Here is a 17,803-nt window from a genome sequence, read left to right as displayed (position 1 = left end):
TTGCATGGATAGATTCAGTAGTATGTTTAATTTTGTGCTGAAACTTTTGGTATGGGCTAGGTCATAAGAGATTGAGATTGTGTTCTTGTTTTTATAGTCAGATGGGCAAGGGGATCTTGGTAACTGGGAGATAGCTGGTTGGTCAGATCATGGCTTATTTCTGACTAGGTACAGGGCTGTGGTTTGGACAAAAAGGAATACTGGCCATAACTACAGAATGGAACAGCATCTTGGAAAATAGTGACTGTATAAAGGATTTTGCGACTCTGTTAAGCAAATGCCTATGTCTGTGGTTATTACCCAGCCAAAAGGGCTAATGCAATCCTTTCTTGTATGAGAAAAGTTGTGGCTGTGATGTAATTGAGACTGAAACTAGGCATGTGTAACTTCTGTTGTCTTTTTCTGAAGTACTGACAGCCTCGGAGTATTCAAAGAGTATTCAAAGATTCCAAGCTTGTTTGCAGATCAGATTGTTAAGCTATAGTCCAGAAGGTAAAAGTGTGGGTCCTGGAGAGCTGTGTTTATCTACTAGAGGGAGGAGTGGACTTCAGAAAGACTAATGGAAACTGAACTTTGACAAATCCATTTTAAAATATGGCATTAACATTTAGTAAAAATGACTGAATGTTGTAAAACCTGTGGTGTCACTTTTTGATATCGTCAGGTCAAGATGATGTTTAGCTGCAAGCAATACTTCAGTTAATTAGGGTAGCATAGTGTGATACATGAGCCAGAGACTGAAAGCTGGAGATGGTGCTGGTTTTGCAGTTAAATTTTAACGCTAGAAGAGGCTGGCACATCCAAGTGCATGCTCCCTGATCTAAGGGTTGTATTTTGTCCTTTGCCTGAGGGGAAGCTGCATATCTTTAACGATAACCAATGTGATTCCTGGCTCTCATGTCAACACTATGAAATAATTATCAACACAGAATTATCATGATGGGTGCTTGAACCGGAAGGGTACCTTGGAGGTAATTGTAAGAAGAAAGGTTTCTCCTGGGACCTGTGCAGTTAAACTTCAAAATACTATTGAAATACTGTCTGAAATGTAATACTCTAGCACAGCTCTTAGACTGAAAAGATGGCTGTTATTTTTCAACTCAAGTGCATCTTCTGAGGCTGTAGTTCACATATTAATTTACAGTCATTATTTTGTATGCCACTGTCTGTGCAGATTTTAGAGGCTTGATGGTTAACTATAGGCTTGATTTGCATCCAGTGTCACTGTGTTCTGAATCTTAATGTGTTACCAAGTTGTATTTATTCAAGTAATTCCAAAAGCTACTAGTCCTCTGCTGGCACAATTCTCAGAGCTTTTGGTTTCTTTTTATAGCTACTTGTATTCCCTTTTATGCAAGAATGTGACCTACTTGCAGTCATTTTCCATTCCTTATTCTCTTTGAGCTTTAAAAAGAAAATGCTTAGATTTCTTTCATGAAGCAATTGCTTTGATTTAGCTCAGGTTTCAGTCACAAATGGAAGCAAGCGTTGTGAAGACTGGAAGATTAAAATCACAGTAAATATTAAATACATCTGGGAGGGTAGTTCCACTTCACTGGCTCAAGTCTGCCATCTCCTAAATCTGTTGATTTAGGAGCTTGCTTTTTATATTAGGCTGTAGTTATTTCATCTCCTGTTTTGTGTCTGGGGAGACGCTTTTACTAGCCACTGGGACCCTACACATTTTGAGACTCTTTATTTTGGTGCAGCTTGTTTATCACTGATGAGCACTGCAGTTGTGGCACTGTGTAGGTGTGAGGCTTCAAAAAGAAATAAAGGTTCCTGTTATTGCTCAGTATATTTAAAATGAAATCAGGGTGGCTGCAGGCACCATAGGCTGACCAAGGTTGTGATTTGATAACAAGCTGAGAAGTCCTCCCTTCTGGGAGCTGCAGCCAGTGGAGAGGGGCAACAGCACCCCTCCAGGCAGCTGTGTCCAGCACCGGCTGAGCGTGTGTATGTGTCTGTGTGGGGAATGGTCATTTTTTCTTAATCCCTGCTTCAAGAAAGGAAGAGGCTTCTGGCCACCTGTGCCCAGGGGTGTGAAAAGGCCTTCCCTTGCTTCCGGTACAGGAAAGAGTCTGTTAATTTAGCTGTCCTCTCCAAAAAGATAGCACTGAAGTTCAGAAAAGCTGTAAATAATTGGCTGTATTTTCCAAAAGGGAAATGTTAGTGTTGTGTTAGTATGTTTGTGGTTATGTCAGCAGCAAAGAGCAAAGCTAGCTTGCTTTCCAGCCTGAGAAGCTGGCAGTTGGACACAGGATACTTAGGAAGAAGATACAGATTGCTGTCAGTTAGACATGAAGTCACTGCACAAGTTTTGAGTTTTCTGTCGGTTTTTGTTTGTTATCACCTTGAATGGTTAGGTTTGCTCTATTTTGGTTAAATCTTAATGCACGCAGCGTGTCTTTCAATTTATAGACAGATTCATTTTAATGAGTCAGGCAGTGGTGTTTAGCCCTCGTCCTTTTTTTTTGTCTTTGTGTAGCCTAAGCTCTAGTCATGTTCTGTCTCCTCCTATGGGGACACCTTTTGATAAAGAGATTCAGAATGGGCAGTCTGGCGACAGGAAGCCTTGAGTCGTGGATTTGAACAAGGAGTCATAGCATCAGTTGTTGTGTATTTCAGAGGCTGAGTTGTACGTAGCCCATAATGTGACAACAACAGGCAAAGGGAGTTATAGATCATCTCTTTTTCCAAGGGCTGTTGGAGTCGTGTAGGTAGATAACCCAGCTTTGTGTAAGTCACTGTAAAGCAGCATTTGAATTCTGGAAAATGAATGAATATACTATTGGAGATGGAACTTTGGAACTACAGTTCATAATTTTCACTTTGTAGGTAGTTACTTCTCTTGGGCCAAGCTCTAATGCAACTTTTGCAAATAACAAAATGGAGCTTCTGCTGGGTTTCATTTGCAACTTCTGCTTCTGAAATGAGACCCAAATTTCTGTAGGAATACAAGTATATTAGGGGCCCCCCTGGTTCATTAATATTATGTGGCTCACTGTTCTATTTCTCTGTTCTAGGAGTGTTTCTCAGGAGCTGTCAGAGACGATTCTCACCATGGTAGCCAACTGCAGTAATGTCATGAACAAGGCTAGACAGCCACCACCTGGCGTCATGCCGAAAGGACGCCCACCCAGTGCTAGCAGCTTGGATGCCATCTCTCCTGTTCAGGTAGATGTAATGGCCTGCTTTTTTAGAAAGTGGTGTTGGTTTAGCATTAACCCTGCTGCACTGCTTGCGCTTTTTCGGGAAGACTGGGTGAAACATCATCTGGCTCTCTTAGTTTTTGCGTTTTCACATTTAGATAATTTCTAACTACAGAATAACACCTGAGGGTTGTAGTACAGAAACGTCTCACTTCACAAATATCTTTAAGAAGTAACTGAGGTGTAGTGGACTGGGAGCACTGAAGAGGGATAGAGATTTGATTTATTTAAAGTAATGGTGAGGGGTGTTTAAGTGCTAAAATTTGCTAAGACTTTTGAGAATGAAGCACTGCCTTTGAACCTGATGAGTCTTGTTTGTAGCTTCACGGGCCAAGTAACAGCACTCATCTGCTGCTAGAGTGTAAGGACTTGTTTTAACTGGAGCTCTTCAGCTCTCAACTGAATTACCTTTTTAAAAATGAGGTTACTCCCTGCCACTCATCATCCCTTCCTCCTCTGGGAGCAACACATTACAGACAGGTTTTGCTTCTAGCAGTTGCATTCAGTGGCAGATTTTAAAATGATAAAAACCTTCACATGAAATAGTGGCAGTTAGGCATGTAAGAATTCTGAAGCATCAGTAGATTATGGAAACTAAATACAGAGAATGGTTGCTATGTGAATTATTACTGTATTGAATTTGCTCATCAAATATACCAAAGGTATTGCAACTTGCTGTTGATAAGTGATGTGGACAAATAGAGCAGCTGTTAATCTGTAGCCATGCTATCTTTTTGGGAGGTTACAGTTTTTTTCTGTTCCTAGTCAGGAGCTCTTAATTTATTGCTTTGTTAGCTGGTGGTGTGCCTTCTGTCCTACTCATCACTCATGTCTTTATTCTTTCTTGGTGAAGACTACATTCAGGTATTTAGCTGTGAAGAGTGGTCTTAACGGGATCATTCAGACAGTCAAAAGCATTCTGAAAGCTTGATATGAAATAGCCTTTATAAGTCTTGGTGTGAGGTCTGAGGTAACTCTAGTATAGAAATTACACACCACTATTTACAAAGATTTACTGTTATGTTGCACTTGGCTAGAGACTATGGAACAATGTGTCTTTCTGCAAAACCTCTGATAGAATAGGGTTTTATGGAGATGTAGAAGCAAATAAAATTGCATTTTGTAGATAAACTGATCTTTTGGGTTGATCTGGATGATTTCAGAATTTAAAGCAACCATGCAGAAAAACTGTAGGAACATTTGTATATGTAGCTCCTGTTATATAACACCTGGCAAAAGGCAGCTTGATTTTGGCTTATGAACGTCTGTGTACACTCTTCCTTTCTTCATGCAGATTGACTCACTTGCAGGAATGGCATCTCTTAGTTTGGGTGGCTCAGCTGCTCCTCATACCCAGAGCATGCAAGGCTTCCCTCCTAACTTGGGCTCTGCATTCAGTACTCCTCAGTCACCCGCAAAAGCATTCCCACCTCTTTCCACCCAAAACCAGACAACAGGTTTCAGCGGCATCGGAGGACTCTCTTCACAGCTTCCAGGTACTGCTATCCGGGTGGAGTGCTTTGTATTTTTGACACCCTGGAGCTAAGGCACTGTCGTTGCTATGGTTGGAAATACTGGACAAAGAGCTTTGTGTCACATGGGAGGGAATTGCGCAGTCCTCACTCCTAGGTCACTACTGAAGCAACACTTCAGGTTGCAACTGCAACAGGTGAAAAGGTGGGGAGTCAAGAGGGTGAGTGTGTTGACAGATTTTCAGCAGCATTGTTGTAGGTGGGGACACAGGTGAGGAATTTCTTGAGATAAACCTGCTTCATGTTGGACAGTTATGAGGGTCTAGAGCTCTGAGTTCTTGGAAGTGGCAAGTGCTGGGAGTGGTAATTGTGTACTGTGAAGGGTGCAACTGAGATGACCAGCTGTCTGCTTTTCAGTAGGTGGTCTTACTACGGGTAGCCTGACTGGCATAGGAACTGGAGCCCTGGGCCTCCCTGCGGTGAACAACGACCCATTCGTGCAAAGGAAGCTGAGCACATCTGGACTGAACCAGCCTACATTCCAGCAGAGTAAGATGAAACCTTGTAAGTGGTAGTGTTGTCTGTGACTGTGAAGTGTGACTGGTCTGCAGTTAATCTGCATTTCCTTCTGGGGAGGCTTGGCTCTGCAGGTGGTAAATGTTAGAAATGTGGCTCTGGTATTATGCCTTTAGTCTGAAAAAGGTGCTTCTACACTTGTGTACTAAAAGTTTGCCAAGTAGCGTGGGGGAGGGGGGGTTAAAAAAACTTGTTAGTGTAAAAATACAACATTGTGGATTTGCATGGACAATGTTTGTGTCTTTTTTTTGTGATGCTGTGTTTAGAACAGAAGTGTTGTCCTGCTCTTTACAGAGAATTGTATGTGTCCAGTAAAAGGGTGGGTTTGTTTTGTAGCAAGGCTTTGTTTTGTAGAAAGCTTCCCAGGTAAGGTCCTGTTGCAGCAGAGAACTTGGCAGGTGAAGCAGTGAATTAGACTGCAACATTGGAAAGAAAGAAGATGAATACAAGCTGGTGGAAATGTGTGTTTTGGAAGGAATAATTTGATTCCTAACACTGAGCCATTCTCCTTAACTCTTCTGTGCCTCTGACGTATGTGCACAATTGAAACATTTAAGTATTCAAACGTTGCCTTTAGGAAGTTTAGCCACATGCTAAACTTTACACATTGCTATTATTGCATGTCTGTCTCCTTTGATAGTTCCACCATAAAAGCAGAGTTACCTGTCTCTACAGGAGTACAGTGGAGGTGGCTGTGGTGATCGTTGGCTTATATTTTTGGATTGAGGATTCAGTATAAGCTTGCTTGAAGCTTGCTGGCTGGTGTGAAAGTTTGTCTGCATGTTAGTGTTGTGTAGCATGCTTTATTCGAGTCCAGTTTGCATTCATTTAGTTTGGGGATCAGTCGAGGTTAGGTTAGGGTGCAATGGTTTCTAGGAACACAATCATGTGAGGTTAGTTCTATCTTAGGATTCAGTTCTGTTGAAAAAATACAGTGTATTACAAACAGATTTTTAAATAACAGTTCCTGTCTGCTAGAAAGGTTAAATATCCTGCTTTTCAGGAGAACTAGTGGGCTCAGTATATATTGATGGAAGAGTTAAAAAGAACTAGGTGACATCCTGACTGCCCGAAGCTGTTCTCAGTGTGATACCTGTTCCCTTTTTTAACAGCTGACTTATCTCAGGTGTGGCCAGAGGCTAACCAGCACTTTAGCAAAGAAATAGATGATGAGGCAAACAGCTACTTCCAGCGAATTTACAACCATCCACCACATCCAACCATGTCTGTAGATGAGGTGAGTTCCCCCCTGTAGCATCACCTGCCTAGAGACTTGCTATAAAATTGACTGTAAATATTCCTTAGTAGAAATATGTTTCCTTCATATTGTAGTGGAAGATTATAAAGGGCTCGTGGTGGATGCTTGCAGCGCTACCTTTTTTGTGTGGCTGCAGTTAATAAAGTAAATTGAAAGCCTGCTGCCTTGGAAATATACAGAATAAAATTTGCAGCTGATGATTACATTTAGCTTTGATTTCTGAGTACTGAAGACTTTAGATAACTAATTAACACTCCTAAAATGATGCAAAGTGGGAAGAGTTCAGTGTGGAATGGAACCTTGTATTTTAAAAATAAGTGCTAAAGTGTGCACAGCCTGTATAAGTTACGTTTATATTGAATACATTTGTTTCTAAAGTATCTAAAAATGATGGCGACTTCTAAATATATGAAGATGTCCTAAGTGCTGCCTCCTGTGCTTCAATAATTATTTTGGTTAGTCTCCATGAGAGTAATTATCAGTCTGATGTACTTGCTCTTTGAAGTGCTTCAAATTTACTGTAATGTATTTGTGTGGTTATAAATTATGAAAGACAGTGAACATTAATTTTATTTTTTCTAATTTTGAAATGGTGGGATTAGAGGTGGTAACAAAAAACTTTCATTTGAAGACAGTTACTTAAAGGGAAAAAATTAAGGCCTGAAGAGGAAGCTCTTCGTAGTGTGCTGTCTACTGGCTAAAATGAGGTTTTCTTGAAGGAGTTATTTTGCAGTCTGCCTTGTGGTAGTGCATTTTACCTTAGTATGTGCAGGCGCTCTTGAAACCTGGAGATGCAGAAAGGCTGAAATAAAGCAAATGTCTTAGTAACTATTTCCCGTTTCTTTGCAGGTCTTGGAAATGCTGCAGAGGTTTAAGGACTCCAGCATTAAACGGGAACGAGAAGTGTTTAACTGTATGCTGAGGAACTTGTTTGAGGAATACCGTTTCTTTCCCCAGTACCCAGATAAAGAGCTGCACATAACAGCCTGCCTCTTTGGTGGGATAATAGAGAAAGGACTGGTTACTTATATGGCATTGGGCCTGGCCCTGCGCTATGTTCTTGAAGCCTTACGAAAGCCTTTTGGATCCAAAATGTACTATTTTGGTATTGCTGCACTAGATAGATTTAAAAATAGGTGAGTGTGGATTTTGATAATACTTGTGGCAGTGCATGCAGTGTCTTGTAAACCTTGAACCTGCTCCGTTTATGGAGTACAGAATTGCTGATATGTGTTAGAAATTTACGTCTTAAACTGCAGGATTACTTTAGTGATGTGCTGAGCTGAAGCAAAATGTGCTAATGTGCTAGTTAAAGGGCAAAGAATACTTTTTTTAAGTCAAAATGTTCAGTGTGGTACCTGTGTAAATGTGAGACAAACGGAGATGCTGAAGCTGCTTAGTGGGTTGTCAGCTTGTTAGCAGTGAGGTGAATGTGGTTACTCTTCACAGGTGCATCGTCATGGTGTGCTATTTGCAATATTAATTGCTGAAAGGCTGGCTAGGAAATAAGCTCTAGGACTTTGGTTTTACACAGAAATCTCAAGTATGGCAAAAAGTATTAAAAAAAAGCTTTCTCAAAGCTTTTAATGGATTGCAGATAAAGGAAGCTTTGCAGTCAGACTGCAATGGTAGGCAGTGTTGTATACCCATGGGAAAGAAAATCTCCATTTTGGAAAGAGATACTTGAACTTAAAAAGTGTTAGAAAGCTTCCTGGAATTACTTAATGAGTAGGAATGCGTGGAGTTGAAGAGCGTACTTAGTCTCCCTTTATAGTTCGTCTGCCCTACAATATTTAATCTGTAATAAAAGCTGTTGCTTGCAGCATTCATAGCTGGATATTGTGTTGTAGAGTTCACTGAGCAGAATGAATAAAGACACTTAAGGCTGACGTACTTGAGATTTAACCACCTTCTTCCTTCTCTTACAAACAGTTTTAAGTGTTTTGCTGTCAGTGAGTAACTAACAGTGTCTGGCATTCATAAGCAGAACTATCATAATTGATGTGCGTAGGTGAAGCTTCCGTCTTGGGTGTTATGGGCAGTCTGTACTGTTTGGAATACAGAGTTTGACTAAAAATTACTTTCCCAATAATGTATTACAGACGTTTTGTGTGAATACCATTGTGTGCTCAGTCAGAAGTATAGGGATGTTGGATTAGATGAGTTGTTATGAATAAACCTTGTGTTTTCTTGTTAAATGAATTAATTTAAAATGCTTTTTGCAACAAAAAGCACTTTGTAGAAGATGCTTTGTTTATAGCACAGCTGCTGTAAGGAGTCCAGAAGTAGTTCTGCGAGGCAGTATGGGAATGACATACTAGTGTTGTATTTCTCTGTAATCCTGTTTTCTCTCTGGGCTCATGCCTCTGACTCATGCGTATTTTGTCTGACAGATTGAAGGACTATCCCCAGTATTGTCAGCACTTGGCTTCTATTAGTCACTTTATACAGTTCCCGCATCATTTACAGGAGGTGAGTTGTTCATATTAGCGCCCTGGCTTTCTGTCACTTCAAAAAATATTCTTCACAGAAAGGGTCATTGGGCACTGGCAGAGGCTGCCCAGGGAGGTGATTGATTCACCTTTCCTGGAGGTGTTTAAGGCACGGGTGGACGAGGTGCTAAGGGGCACGGTTTAGTGTTTGATAGGAGTGGTTGGACTCAATGATCGGGTGGGTCTCTTCCAACCTGGTTATTCTATGATTCTATGATTCAAACTCTTGAGCAAATTCCTGTTTTCCTTTGTAAAATAGCCTGAGCTGGCACAACTTTAGGCAGAGTACATTGGCACAACTTTAGGCAGAGTACATTGACAGAATCAAACACCTTTTCCTACAAGTTTTGCTGTGGAATGAGGGTAGGCAGGTGAAGGTGGTCATCTGGTACCTCTTTTGTTTCCATAAATCCCTTTCGGTTGCCTATGTTGCAATAGCTGCCTGACTATAACTGCGTCGTCAACCAGGACACGTGGTCATACATGAAGGTTTTAAAGTCTTTCAATGGATTCTCATTCTAGTCCTTTGAGGGTTTGGAGTCCCGTGAGGGTTTTGGTCAGAGGTAGAGTGTGAGCTCCTCTCCAATAAGAAAGAAAGTAAAAAGTGATAAGATGTGCTTTATATGGATGTTCACTTGTAATTTGCAAATTCCCTTAATGGTGTTAGTATTGAGTATTTTAAAGATTGTTGGCAAATGTTTATACTGCTGATGCTAAAACTCAACCCACAGTTTCCTTGCAGTGTGTCAAGTTTTGTGTGTGCTTGTTTACCCTGTTTTAGTACATAGAATATGGACAACAATCCAGAGATCCTCCTGTGAAGATGCAGGGCTCAATCACCACCCCTGGAAGTATTGCACTTGCCCAGGCTCAGGCCCAGGCCCAAGTTCCAGCAAAAGCTGCTCTTGCTGGCCAAGTCAGCACTATAGTAACCACCTCAACCACTACCACTGTCGCAAAAACCATTACAATCACCCGACCAACTGGAGTCAGCTTCAAGAAAGATGTGCCGGTAAGCATTCTGTGACTTCAGCATCCTTATTGGAGGAGCTAAGCTGCTGCTCTGGATTGAGGACATAGAGGCAAAATCTGGTTTAATTTCTGTTCTACAAGTTTTCAAACTGTGATTCATATTTTATGCCTACAGCATATAATCTTTTCAAATATGACCAACATTTTTGTAGAGAAGGCATTTTTGATCATGAAACTATAGAATTACTATGGTGTCAAGTAGAAGCATGTTTATTGAGGCTTTAATTATCAAGGCAGTTACAGAATTATCTTTTTCTGTTAATGACTTGCAATAGGACTCTTGAAATACTTGGCAGCTGCTATTCTGCTTGGGGCTTGAGAACAGATGCTGCTCGCTAAAATCACATTTGACCTAACTGTTCTAATTGCATTAGGGTTTTCAATCCTTTAGTCACTTACACAAATATAACTTTGAATTGCTAGTTGGGTTTATTGCAGGGTTGGCAGGTTGATGGTATTGGCTATTCCACAGAAAGTGCTGGGATGCACTTGGTTCCATGCGTACACTGAGGATGTTTAGAGCTGTTGTAGTGCATCAGTTGTACAGTAAGACTTTACTGTCTTGCTTCCTGGCACAGCCTTTGTATTGCTTTCTTAACAGAAGCTCCTCAAATTAACAGGTGAAAGTTAAGAGTAGCTGAAAGTGTTGTGAACAAATTATGGGGAACAGTTAATGATGTCGCTGTTAGTGTCTTTCACACCCGATTATGTCATGTAGATCGTTGCTATTCTGCAGCATTTATATGGCCCACTTTTAAAGTCAAGTCATGGTTGATATTTCACACTGACTCCTTTCCCATTAATTGCAGTGCACCAGATGTTAAAGCCCTTGGGTTTAGACCTGCAGCTGTAGGGACATGGATTACATTCTGCTGACTTACCATGAGCAGGCTTTCTCAGAAATGAAGCTCTGGGATTTCTCCTTCCCAATTCCACACTGAAGTGCTTCTGGAGACTCACTATTGTACTAAGCACTGCTCGGTATTGAACTGTGACTTTCTCCAGGCTGACAGTGTATGCAGGCTGTTAGCCATGGCATTATCATATATGAATTTAAATCCTAGACATTTTCATACAGCAGCATTCTTCTGCTGAGTGTTGATCATCATTTGTATAGGAAAATCCCCTGGCTTCATTAGAGTGCTGCTAAAAACGAATCTTGACAGTAGATGGCACCTGACAAAGCTCAGTTATTTTTTTTGCTTGACAGAACAGAGCCAAAGTGTCTTTTGGTGTTGCCTCTAGGTATTGTCTATTCTTAACTTACTGTTCTCCCTCCAGCCTTCCATTAATACTACCAACATTGATACGCTGTTAGTAGCAACAGATCAAACGGAGAGGATTGTGGAACCTCCAGAGAATGTCCAGGAAAAGATTGCTTTCATCTTCAACAATCTTTCTCAGTCAAATATGACACAGAAGGCAAGTATGGAAGAACACTAGTAAGACTGAGGGGTTTACATATTCCTGGAAACCCACACTAAAGTGGTGGGGGATGATGTTTGTAGGAGAATTCCAGCTTGTAAATAGGAGGGAGCACACTAAAGAGAGAGTATTTTCCAGTGCTTTCAGCTTGAACCTCATTGGAGATGTAGTTTTTTGGGGAAAGGAGGGTTGAGTGGAAGATAGCTGTTCTTAATCTTGGTTTGTCCTACAAGTTTCCTTGTTTCTGTATAGCCAGATCCTTCGTCCTAAGGTCTGTAATGCTTTGTTTTCAGGGGAAGCACTTCTAGTGAGTGCATTGAATAATTGTTGGGTTGTCCTTTCTGATGTTTTTGTAATTGGAAAGGACTGAAAAATACTAATGCAAGTTTCTGGAAAACATTAATGCAAGTTTGAACAAACACTTCTGTCAGAAGCAGGCTGGGTACCATTTGGTATCACAAGGCTAAGCTGAAGGACTCCTCTATTTCAAGCTGAAATTCAGGGAAAATTTTCTGAAACAGTAGAAACCTGCAGCCATGTGTGCTGTCAGCCATGGATGGATGGCTTTAATGTAGGATGTCAATGTTTATTTTGCAGTTAACTGGTAAAAAGCTGGCAAGTGAGGGAGGAGTGAACTAGTACACCTTGCTGGTGTTATGAACTGGTTAACCAGTTTGTTGGATAATGAGAAACTGATTTCAAATCTGTTTTTGAAAAAGCAGAGAACATTGATATTAAAAAAACTGAGTGAGCATGACTGCATTGGTCAGAGCTTCTCATCTTCCATGGTGTGCTTTTTTCCTCTGGTATGGAGACAGGTTGAAGAATTGAAGGAAACAGTGAAAGAAGAATTCATGCCCTGGGTATCACAGTATCTTGTGATGAAGAGAGTCAGTATTGAGCCCAATTTCCACAGCTTGTATTCAAACTTCCTTGACACGCTTAAGAATCCAGAGTTTAATAAAATGGTTCTGAATGAAACCTACAGAAACATCAAGGTGAGTAGTGCGAGTTTTCTAATGCTTAGTTAAATTTAAAGATTTAAGCGTGCTTGCCTCGAGTTGTTGGCTTACTGTGTTGCTGATCTTAAAATACGCAATATCATTCAAAAATCTACTTGCTGGCTTACAGTCGAACTAGCAGATTACCTCTATAAATGCCAGGATTCTTCTGTTTTCAGTGGGTAATGTACCAGAGACTTAATTCTATTTGAATGAAGGGCAAATCAACATTTAAATTCATTTATGTAGGTGGACTCTAAATTTCTGTGAGGCTTGCAAATTATAGCCTCCAGGAAAATTGCTTATGGTCTAGTTCTTTTTTGTAGGGAAAGTATTAAGATAAGAAAACCACACAGTCTGCTATTTTGGTCAAAGAATAAAGGAGAAGGGGAGGAATTAGAAAGTGGAGTGTAATAACCAGTATTCAGTAGAGGGCTAAGGTAATTGAAGAAGAGGAGGAGGAGGAGGAAAAAGCAGTAGCCCAGAAGTGATGAGCTGATGAAACAAGTTTGTCAAAGCAAGCACTATTTTTAAACCTATTGGTGGAATTTCCTGACTGCCATGGGTTACGCTGTAGTGCAAAAGAATCTCCTGGCTCTTAAGAGCGTAGCTGACCTTGCTCTGTTCAGCTGGTGCTCCTCTGAAGCAAAGGAACAGAACAAACAACAGAATACTTGTGACGTGATTGAAGTCTTGAAATGAGAATTAAATGCTTCCCCAAGAAGTAAAACTGTTGCCTTCGGGTCTGTGATGAAACAGTAAGTGAAAGTATTGCCTGCACAAGTTATGCTTTTACTAAGCGAGTAGTTGTAACAGTCTTAAGAGTAAATGGTAAGGTCTGGAAAAGTGTAATCCTCTTTTTGATCCTCTGGAAAGAAAGGAATTTTGAAATTGTTATAGGGCAGACTTATGGGGTGCTATCTTGAAGTGCAGGGTACTCTTGAGTATCTCTGTAATGTGACTGAAGCTCAGAACTTAATGTTCCAAAGCTTCACATCTTAAGTCAGATCAGTTGTTGGATTTGGGTTTGAGTCTGATCATATTTCAGTTGTTGCTTGAGTTGCTTTTGTTTCATTAGGTGCTACTAACATCAGATAAAGCTGCAGCCAACTTCTCAGACCGTTCCTTGTTAAAGAACCTTGGTCACTGGCTGGGAATGATTACACTGGCTAAAAATAAACCCATCTTGCACACGGTAAGCTTCTGTCTTTGCAGGTTTGCTTGGCGTGAATTGGCATGCTGTTATGCAGTAGCACAGGCTATTTGGGAAATTCTGTCACCTCCCTGGTGCCTCTCTTTTGTGTGCTAAGTACAAAGTATGATCCTTGAGTTGATCGTTTAAGACTTCTAGATTATTTTTTACATCAGAAAAGTTAGTAGTTAAGTTCTAGCCAAAAATAAATTAATTAATCCCATGTAAAAATGCTTATCCTTGAATCTTCATTCAAAAAGTAACTGCTGCTTAGCAGTCTGTGAAATTCAAGGACAGTCTTGACTCAACTTCACCAAAATGCTCTATAAGAAAATAGCATGTAAGTGGAATTCTTGCAGTGTTTGCTGTGTTCTCTACCCTCTTCCCCTTTTCATTTGTTGATGGTGTTTTCAGGATTTGGATGTGAAATCGCTACTACTGGAAGCTTACGTTAAGGGACAGCAGGAGTTGCTTTATGTAGTGCCATTTGTTGCCAAAGTCTTGGAATCCAGTGTCAGAAGCGTGGTAAGTGATTTTGTGCTGGCAGAGTTATTCTTCAAGTGGCAGCAGAAGTCTTGCAGATAGTAATTAGCTTTTTCACAAAGTGAAAACTGATTGAATTTCATAGAGAGAAAGAAAAGGGATGTAAGGGCTTAAAGGGAAGAAGTTCCATTTTGAGAAAAAGTACGTAGCATATGGATTTTTGCACTCTAAATAGGTGGTGGTAGCTGAAGTGCACTGTGGTATCCCTGGAGAGAAGTCTATTCAGAAATGGAAGGATACCATTCAAAAGGGTCTAGGATCTATTTATTCTTTGGGGGGAGAGGGGGGGTGTTTAGTTTTTTAGTTCCCCCACGCCCCCCTTTGGCCCTGATCAGCTCCTGACATTTCTGCTTGAAGTAGAACTGATCTTTCAGAAGGACCAAGTCATTGTGTTTCCAGTTTAATGTTCAACTAGCATCCTGTTCTAGTCTCAGTCAAACAGAATACTAAATTTAGCCCTAATTGCAGCTGTGCAGACTTTTCCATGGCTTTATGCACACATATTTGTTCATGTTTAAAATATTTCCAGTCGTAAGTTATCCACGTGATTTAAGAACTTTGTGTACTGCTCTCCTCTTCTAGGTCTTCAGGCCTCCAAACCCGTGGACGATGGCTATTATGAATGTTTTAGCTGAGCTACATCAAGAACACGATCTAAAAGTAAACTTCTGTTTCTCTTTTGTATACCTACTGAGTGTGAGTTTTACTTGACGTAACAGTTGAGAAGGATATTGTGAAGGACCACATTTCACTTTTTGCTTCTTTAGCGTGGGGAGAATTGGGCATTCCTTGATTTGGTAGAACTTGGCTGAAAGCAATTAGCAAGATACTTATCCTCCATATCAAAGTGTCTAAAAGGCACGGGGTTAGAATCAGGAGCTTGGGAGTTGAGGGATCCAGTGAACTTTTGCTCATTTTCCTTGCTACGTAACCTAAACTAGAATTCTTGTGCAGTTGAATCTGAAGTTTGAGATTGAGGTGCTCTGCAAGAATCTTGCACTAGACATTAATGAGCTGAAACCTGGAAGTCTTCTGAAAGATAAGGATCGTCTGAAAAACCTGGATGAGCAGCTGTCTGCTCCAAAGAAGGATGTGAAGCAGCCAGAAGAGCTACCACCCATCACAACAACTAGTAAGTGCATTTCTCACAGAACCCAGAACCATACTATGCAAATTTTAATAAGGGAGGTTATGCTATTGCAAAGATGAATGTGAAGCTACATACCCTGCTGTAACGTTGCTGAATGTTCAGGACCACATGGGTAGTTTTGTAAAAGAAATAAGTGTACAGAGCAAGGAGACAGGAAGGGAATGGAAGTTATCCTGAAGACTAATTGTACACATGCTGTGTATAGCTCCTCTTTAGGATGGAGCGGAGCAAGATGATCTGTTAACAAGACATTGGGGTTTAAATTGTCAACAGCTCTGCTGAAATGTGCTGAAGCTGGTGTGGTAACATCATTGGGAAAATGGAGAATAAAAATTGCTTGGTAAGTTTAGGGGGTGTCGTGATCAACCTGAGATACTTTTGTTTCTTAGTCACTTGCTGGTTTAAATGAGGAGAACGCACTGCTAGTAGAAGACTTGCTTTTCAGTAATGGTTCTATACGTTCTTGTATTTTACAGCTGCTTCTACAACTCCAGCTACCAGCACCACTTGTACAGCCACGGTTCCTCCACAGCCTCAGTACAGTTATCATGACATCAATGTGTATTCTTTAGGGGGATTGGCTCCGCATATTACCTTAAATCCAACGGTAAGTTTTAGAGCTGATTTGATCTGCTTAAAACTGGCTGGACGGCCGAGCCCAGAGAGTTGCAGTGAACACAGCGAAATCCACTTGACAACCAGTCACAAGCTGTGTTCCCCAGGGCTCAGTGTTTGGGTCGGTCTTGTTTAATATCTTTATCAATGATCTGGATGAGGGGATTGAGTGCTTCCTCAGTAAGTTTGCAGATGACATAAATTGGATGAGAGTGCTGACCTGCCTGACAGTAGCAAGGCTACCACCAGTGTTGCCACAGATCTCAGCAGATGGGAGCAACATTTGTAAGTCAAAGTTATTGGAGAGTCACTTCCCAAAAGTCGGGGGGGTGGAGTGCTAACAAGTAAGCAAATGGAGAACTTCAGGGGTGGGTAGTGGTTGTATTAGCAGTCTTAGATGGCCAACTGATCTTTCGCTGTGACAATATCCCATTTAATTCTGGGAGTGTTAGTTGGGATGGTTGTTGTCAGCACTTCAACTTAAAAGGAGTTTCTCTGCTCCTTTTGACCAGTCAGTGGCTTAGCCCCAAAATTAGTCTTTGCATTGTACTGAATTGCAGCTTTGGAAGAAAAATGCTTGTGTTCCTTAGTTTCATAGTTGTCAGACATTGTAAGAGCTACATGTGGAACTCTGGCGTGCTGCACTGTGGGCGAGCTGCGAGGTTCAACTTAAAGTTGTTCAGAAAATGTGCATGTCTGTTAGATGAATTCTCCTTTACTTTAGTCTAACAACTTTCCAAATCCTCCTCTAGATTCCGCTGTTTCAAGCCCATCCACAGTTGAAGCAGTGTGTACGGCAGGCGATAGAGCGAGCAGTGCAAGAGCTTGTCCATCCGGTGGTTGATCGGTCCATTAAGATTGCCATGACTACATGTGAGCAGATAGTCAGGAAGGACTTTGCACTGGATTCAGAGGAATCACGAATGCGCGTGGCTGCACACCACATGATGCGGAACCTGACTGCTGGGATGGCCATGATTACCTGCAGGGAACCTTTGCTGATGAGCATAGCTACCAACTTGAAAAACAGTTTTGCAACTGCACTGAGGGTAAGAGTCCCATCATCCAAAGCCTATTTTCAGCTTATAGACTGTAGACATCCAGCATTAGTGAATCAGTTCTCCACACTGTAGACTTGTTAATTAATTACATGGCTTAACTAATGTGGAGGTGCATTTAGTGAATGAAAGTCTTGGGACTCGTGTGGAATTGCAGTGGAAAAAAAACCAGCTGAACTAACATCTCGTGTCAGTCAGAAGCCTGTAAGTTGGGACTTATTGTACTGTTCGCAAACTTCCTGGCTACCTTTTTATATTGTCCCAGTGTTTTCTCCAGTTTGATCACATCACAGAAGCCTTGGAGTGCTTGCCTTTCTGAGGGTTTTGAGGTAGAAAAGTTAGAGTGAGGAGGACAGAGTTGCTTCTGGGACTTCCTGGAGCTGTGTTGGATTATCTCAGGAAGTATGCGTGTTTCAGGCAGATTTTTTACTTGTGCTGTTAGCAGATAGGTGTTTAAGTCTGTTTTGCACAGCTTGTTAGTTCATTGGTTTTCCTTGAGGATGCTTTTAGGTCTCTCAATGAACGGACTAAGTTTGAGTTGCAGTGCTAGCTTTCCTTCTTGGCTAAATGGAAGATAGCTTCTGAACTGCTGGCCAGAACAGCAGCTGCTTCCCAGAAACCTCGCTGAGCTTGCCGTCAGTGTCAGCAAAAGACACAAGAGCATAAGAATGTTGGAAGGATTGAGACGTTGCTATCCTCTCAGGGATTAAAAGTGATTAGACAGGACAGCCTACCTCCTCTTGCTTAAAGGCGCATCACTGTTTTCCATCTGTCAGG

At 41.1% G+C, this 17,803-nt stretch overlaps 1 protein-coding gene and 2 non-coding genes across 12 annotated transcripts in view; all 3 read left to right on the top strand.

Annotated features, from left to right (window-relative positions):
* The window catches only part of CNOT1 (CCR4-NOT transcription complex subunit 1), a 54,278-nt gene that overhangs the window by 21,684 nt on the left and 14,791 nt on the right, over positions 1-17,803 (top strand). For 4 of the 10 annotated variants that reach the window (XM_069868201.1, XM_069868195.1, XM_069868199.1 and 1 more), the window contains exons 17-31: positions 3,027-3,177; positions 4,507-4,708; positions 5,102-5,248; positions 6,373-6,497; positions 7,368-7,654; positions 8,912-8,990; positions 9,792-10,022; positions 11,324-11,464; positions 12,286-12,465; positions 13,547-13,663; positions 14,075-14,185; positions 14,786-14,863; positions 15,158-15,335; positions 15,830-15,960; positions 16,721-17,017. In XM_069868201.1, coding sequence (XP_069724302.1) covers positions 3,027-3,177; positions 4,507-4,708; positions 5,102-5,248; positions 6,373-6,497; positions 7,368-7,654; positions 8,912-8,990; positions 9,792-10,022; positions 11,324-11,464; positions 12,286-12,465; positions 13,547-13,663; positions 14,075-14,185; positions 14,786-14,863; positions 15,158-15,335; positions 15,830-15,960; positions 16,721-17,017 — 2,455 coding nt within the window. The remainder of the gene's footprint in view (positions 1-3,026; positions 3,178-4,506; positions 4,709-5,101; positions 5,249-6,372; positions 6,498-7,367; positions 7,655-8,911; positions 8,991-9,791; positions 10,023-11,323; positions 11,465-12,285; positions 12,466-13,546; positions 13,664-14,074; positions 14,186-14,785; positions 14,864-15,157; positions 15,336-15,829; positions 15,961-16,720; positions 17,018-17,803) is intronic. The other 6 variants (XM_069868204.1, XM_069868198.1, XM_069868202.1 and 3 more) reach the window with 3 other exon arrangements.
* LOC138726828 (small nucleolar RNA SNORA50) lies at positions 3,497-3,643 on the top strand. Its single transcript, XR_011338485.1, has one exon. It is a non-coding gene; the product is annotated as a small nucleolar RNA SNORA50 (small nucleolar RNA).
* LOC138726827 (small nucleolar RNA SNORA46) lies at positions 12,989-13,127 on the top strand. Its single transcript, XR_011338484.1, has one exon. It is a non-coding gene; the product is annotated as a small nucleolar RNA SNORA46 (small nucleolar RNA).

This window comes from Phaenicophaeus curvirostris, chromosome 14, assembly GCF_032191515.1.
Source record: "Phaenicophaeus curvirostris isolate KB17595 chromosome 14, BPBGC_Pcur_1.0, whole genome shotgun sequence".
NCBI classification, from domain to species: Eukaryota; Metazoa; Chordata; class Aves; order Cuculiformes; family Cuculidae; genus Phaenicophaeus; species Phaenicophaeus curvirostris.
The sequence above is the reverse complement of the archived record's forward strand: the minus strand, read 5'-3'. Positions and strand labels throughout refer to the sequence as shown.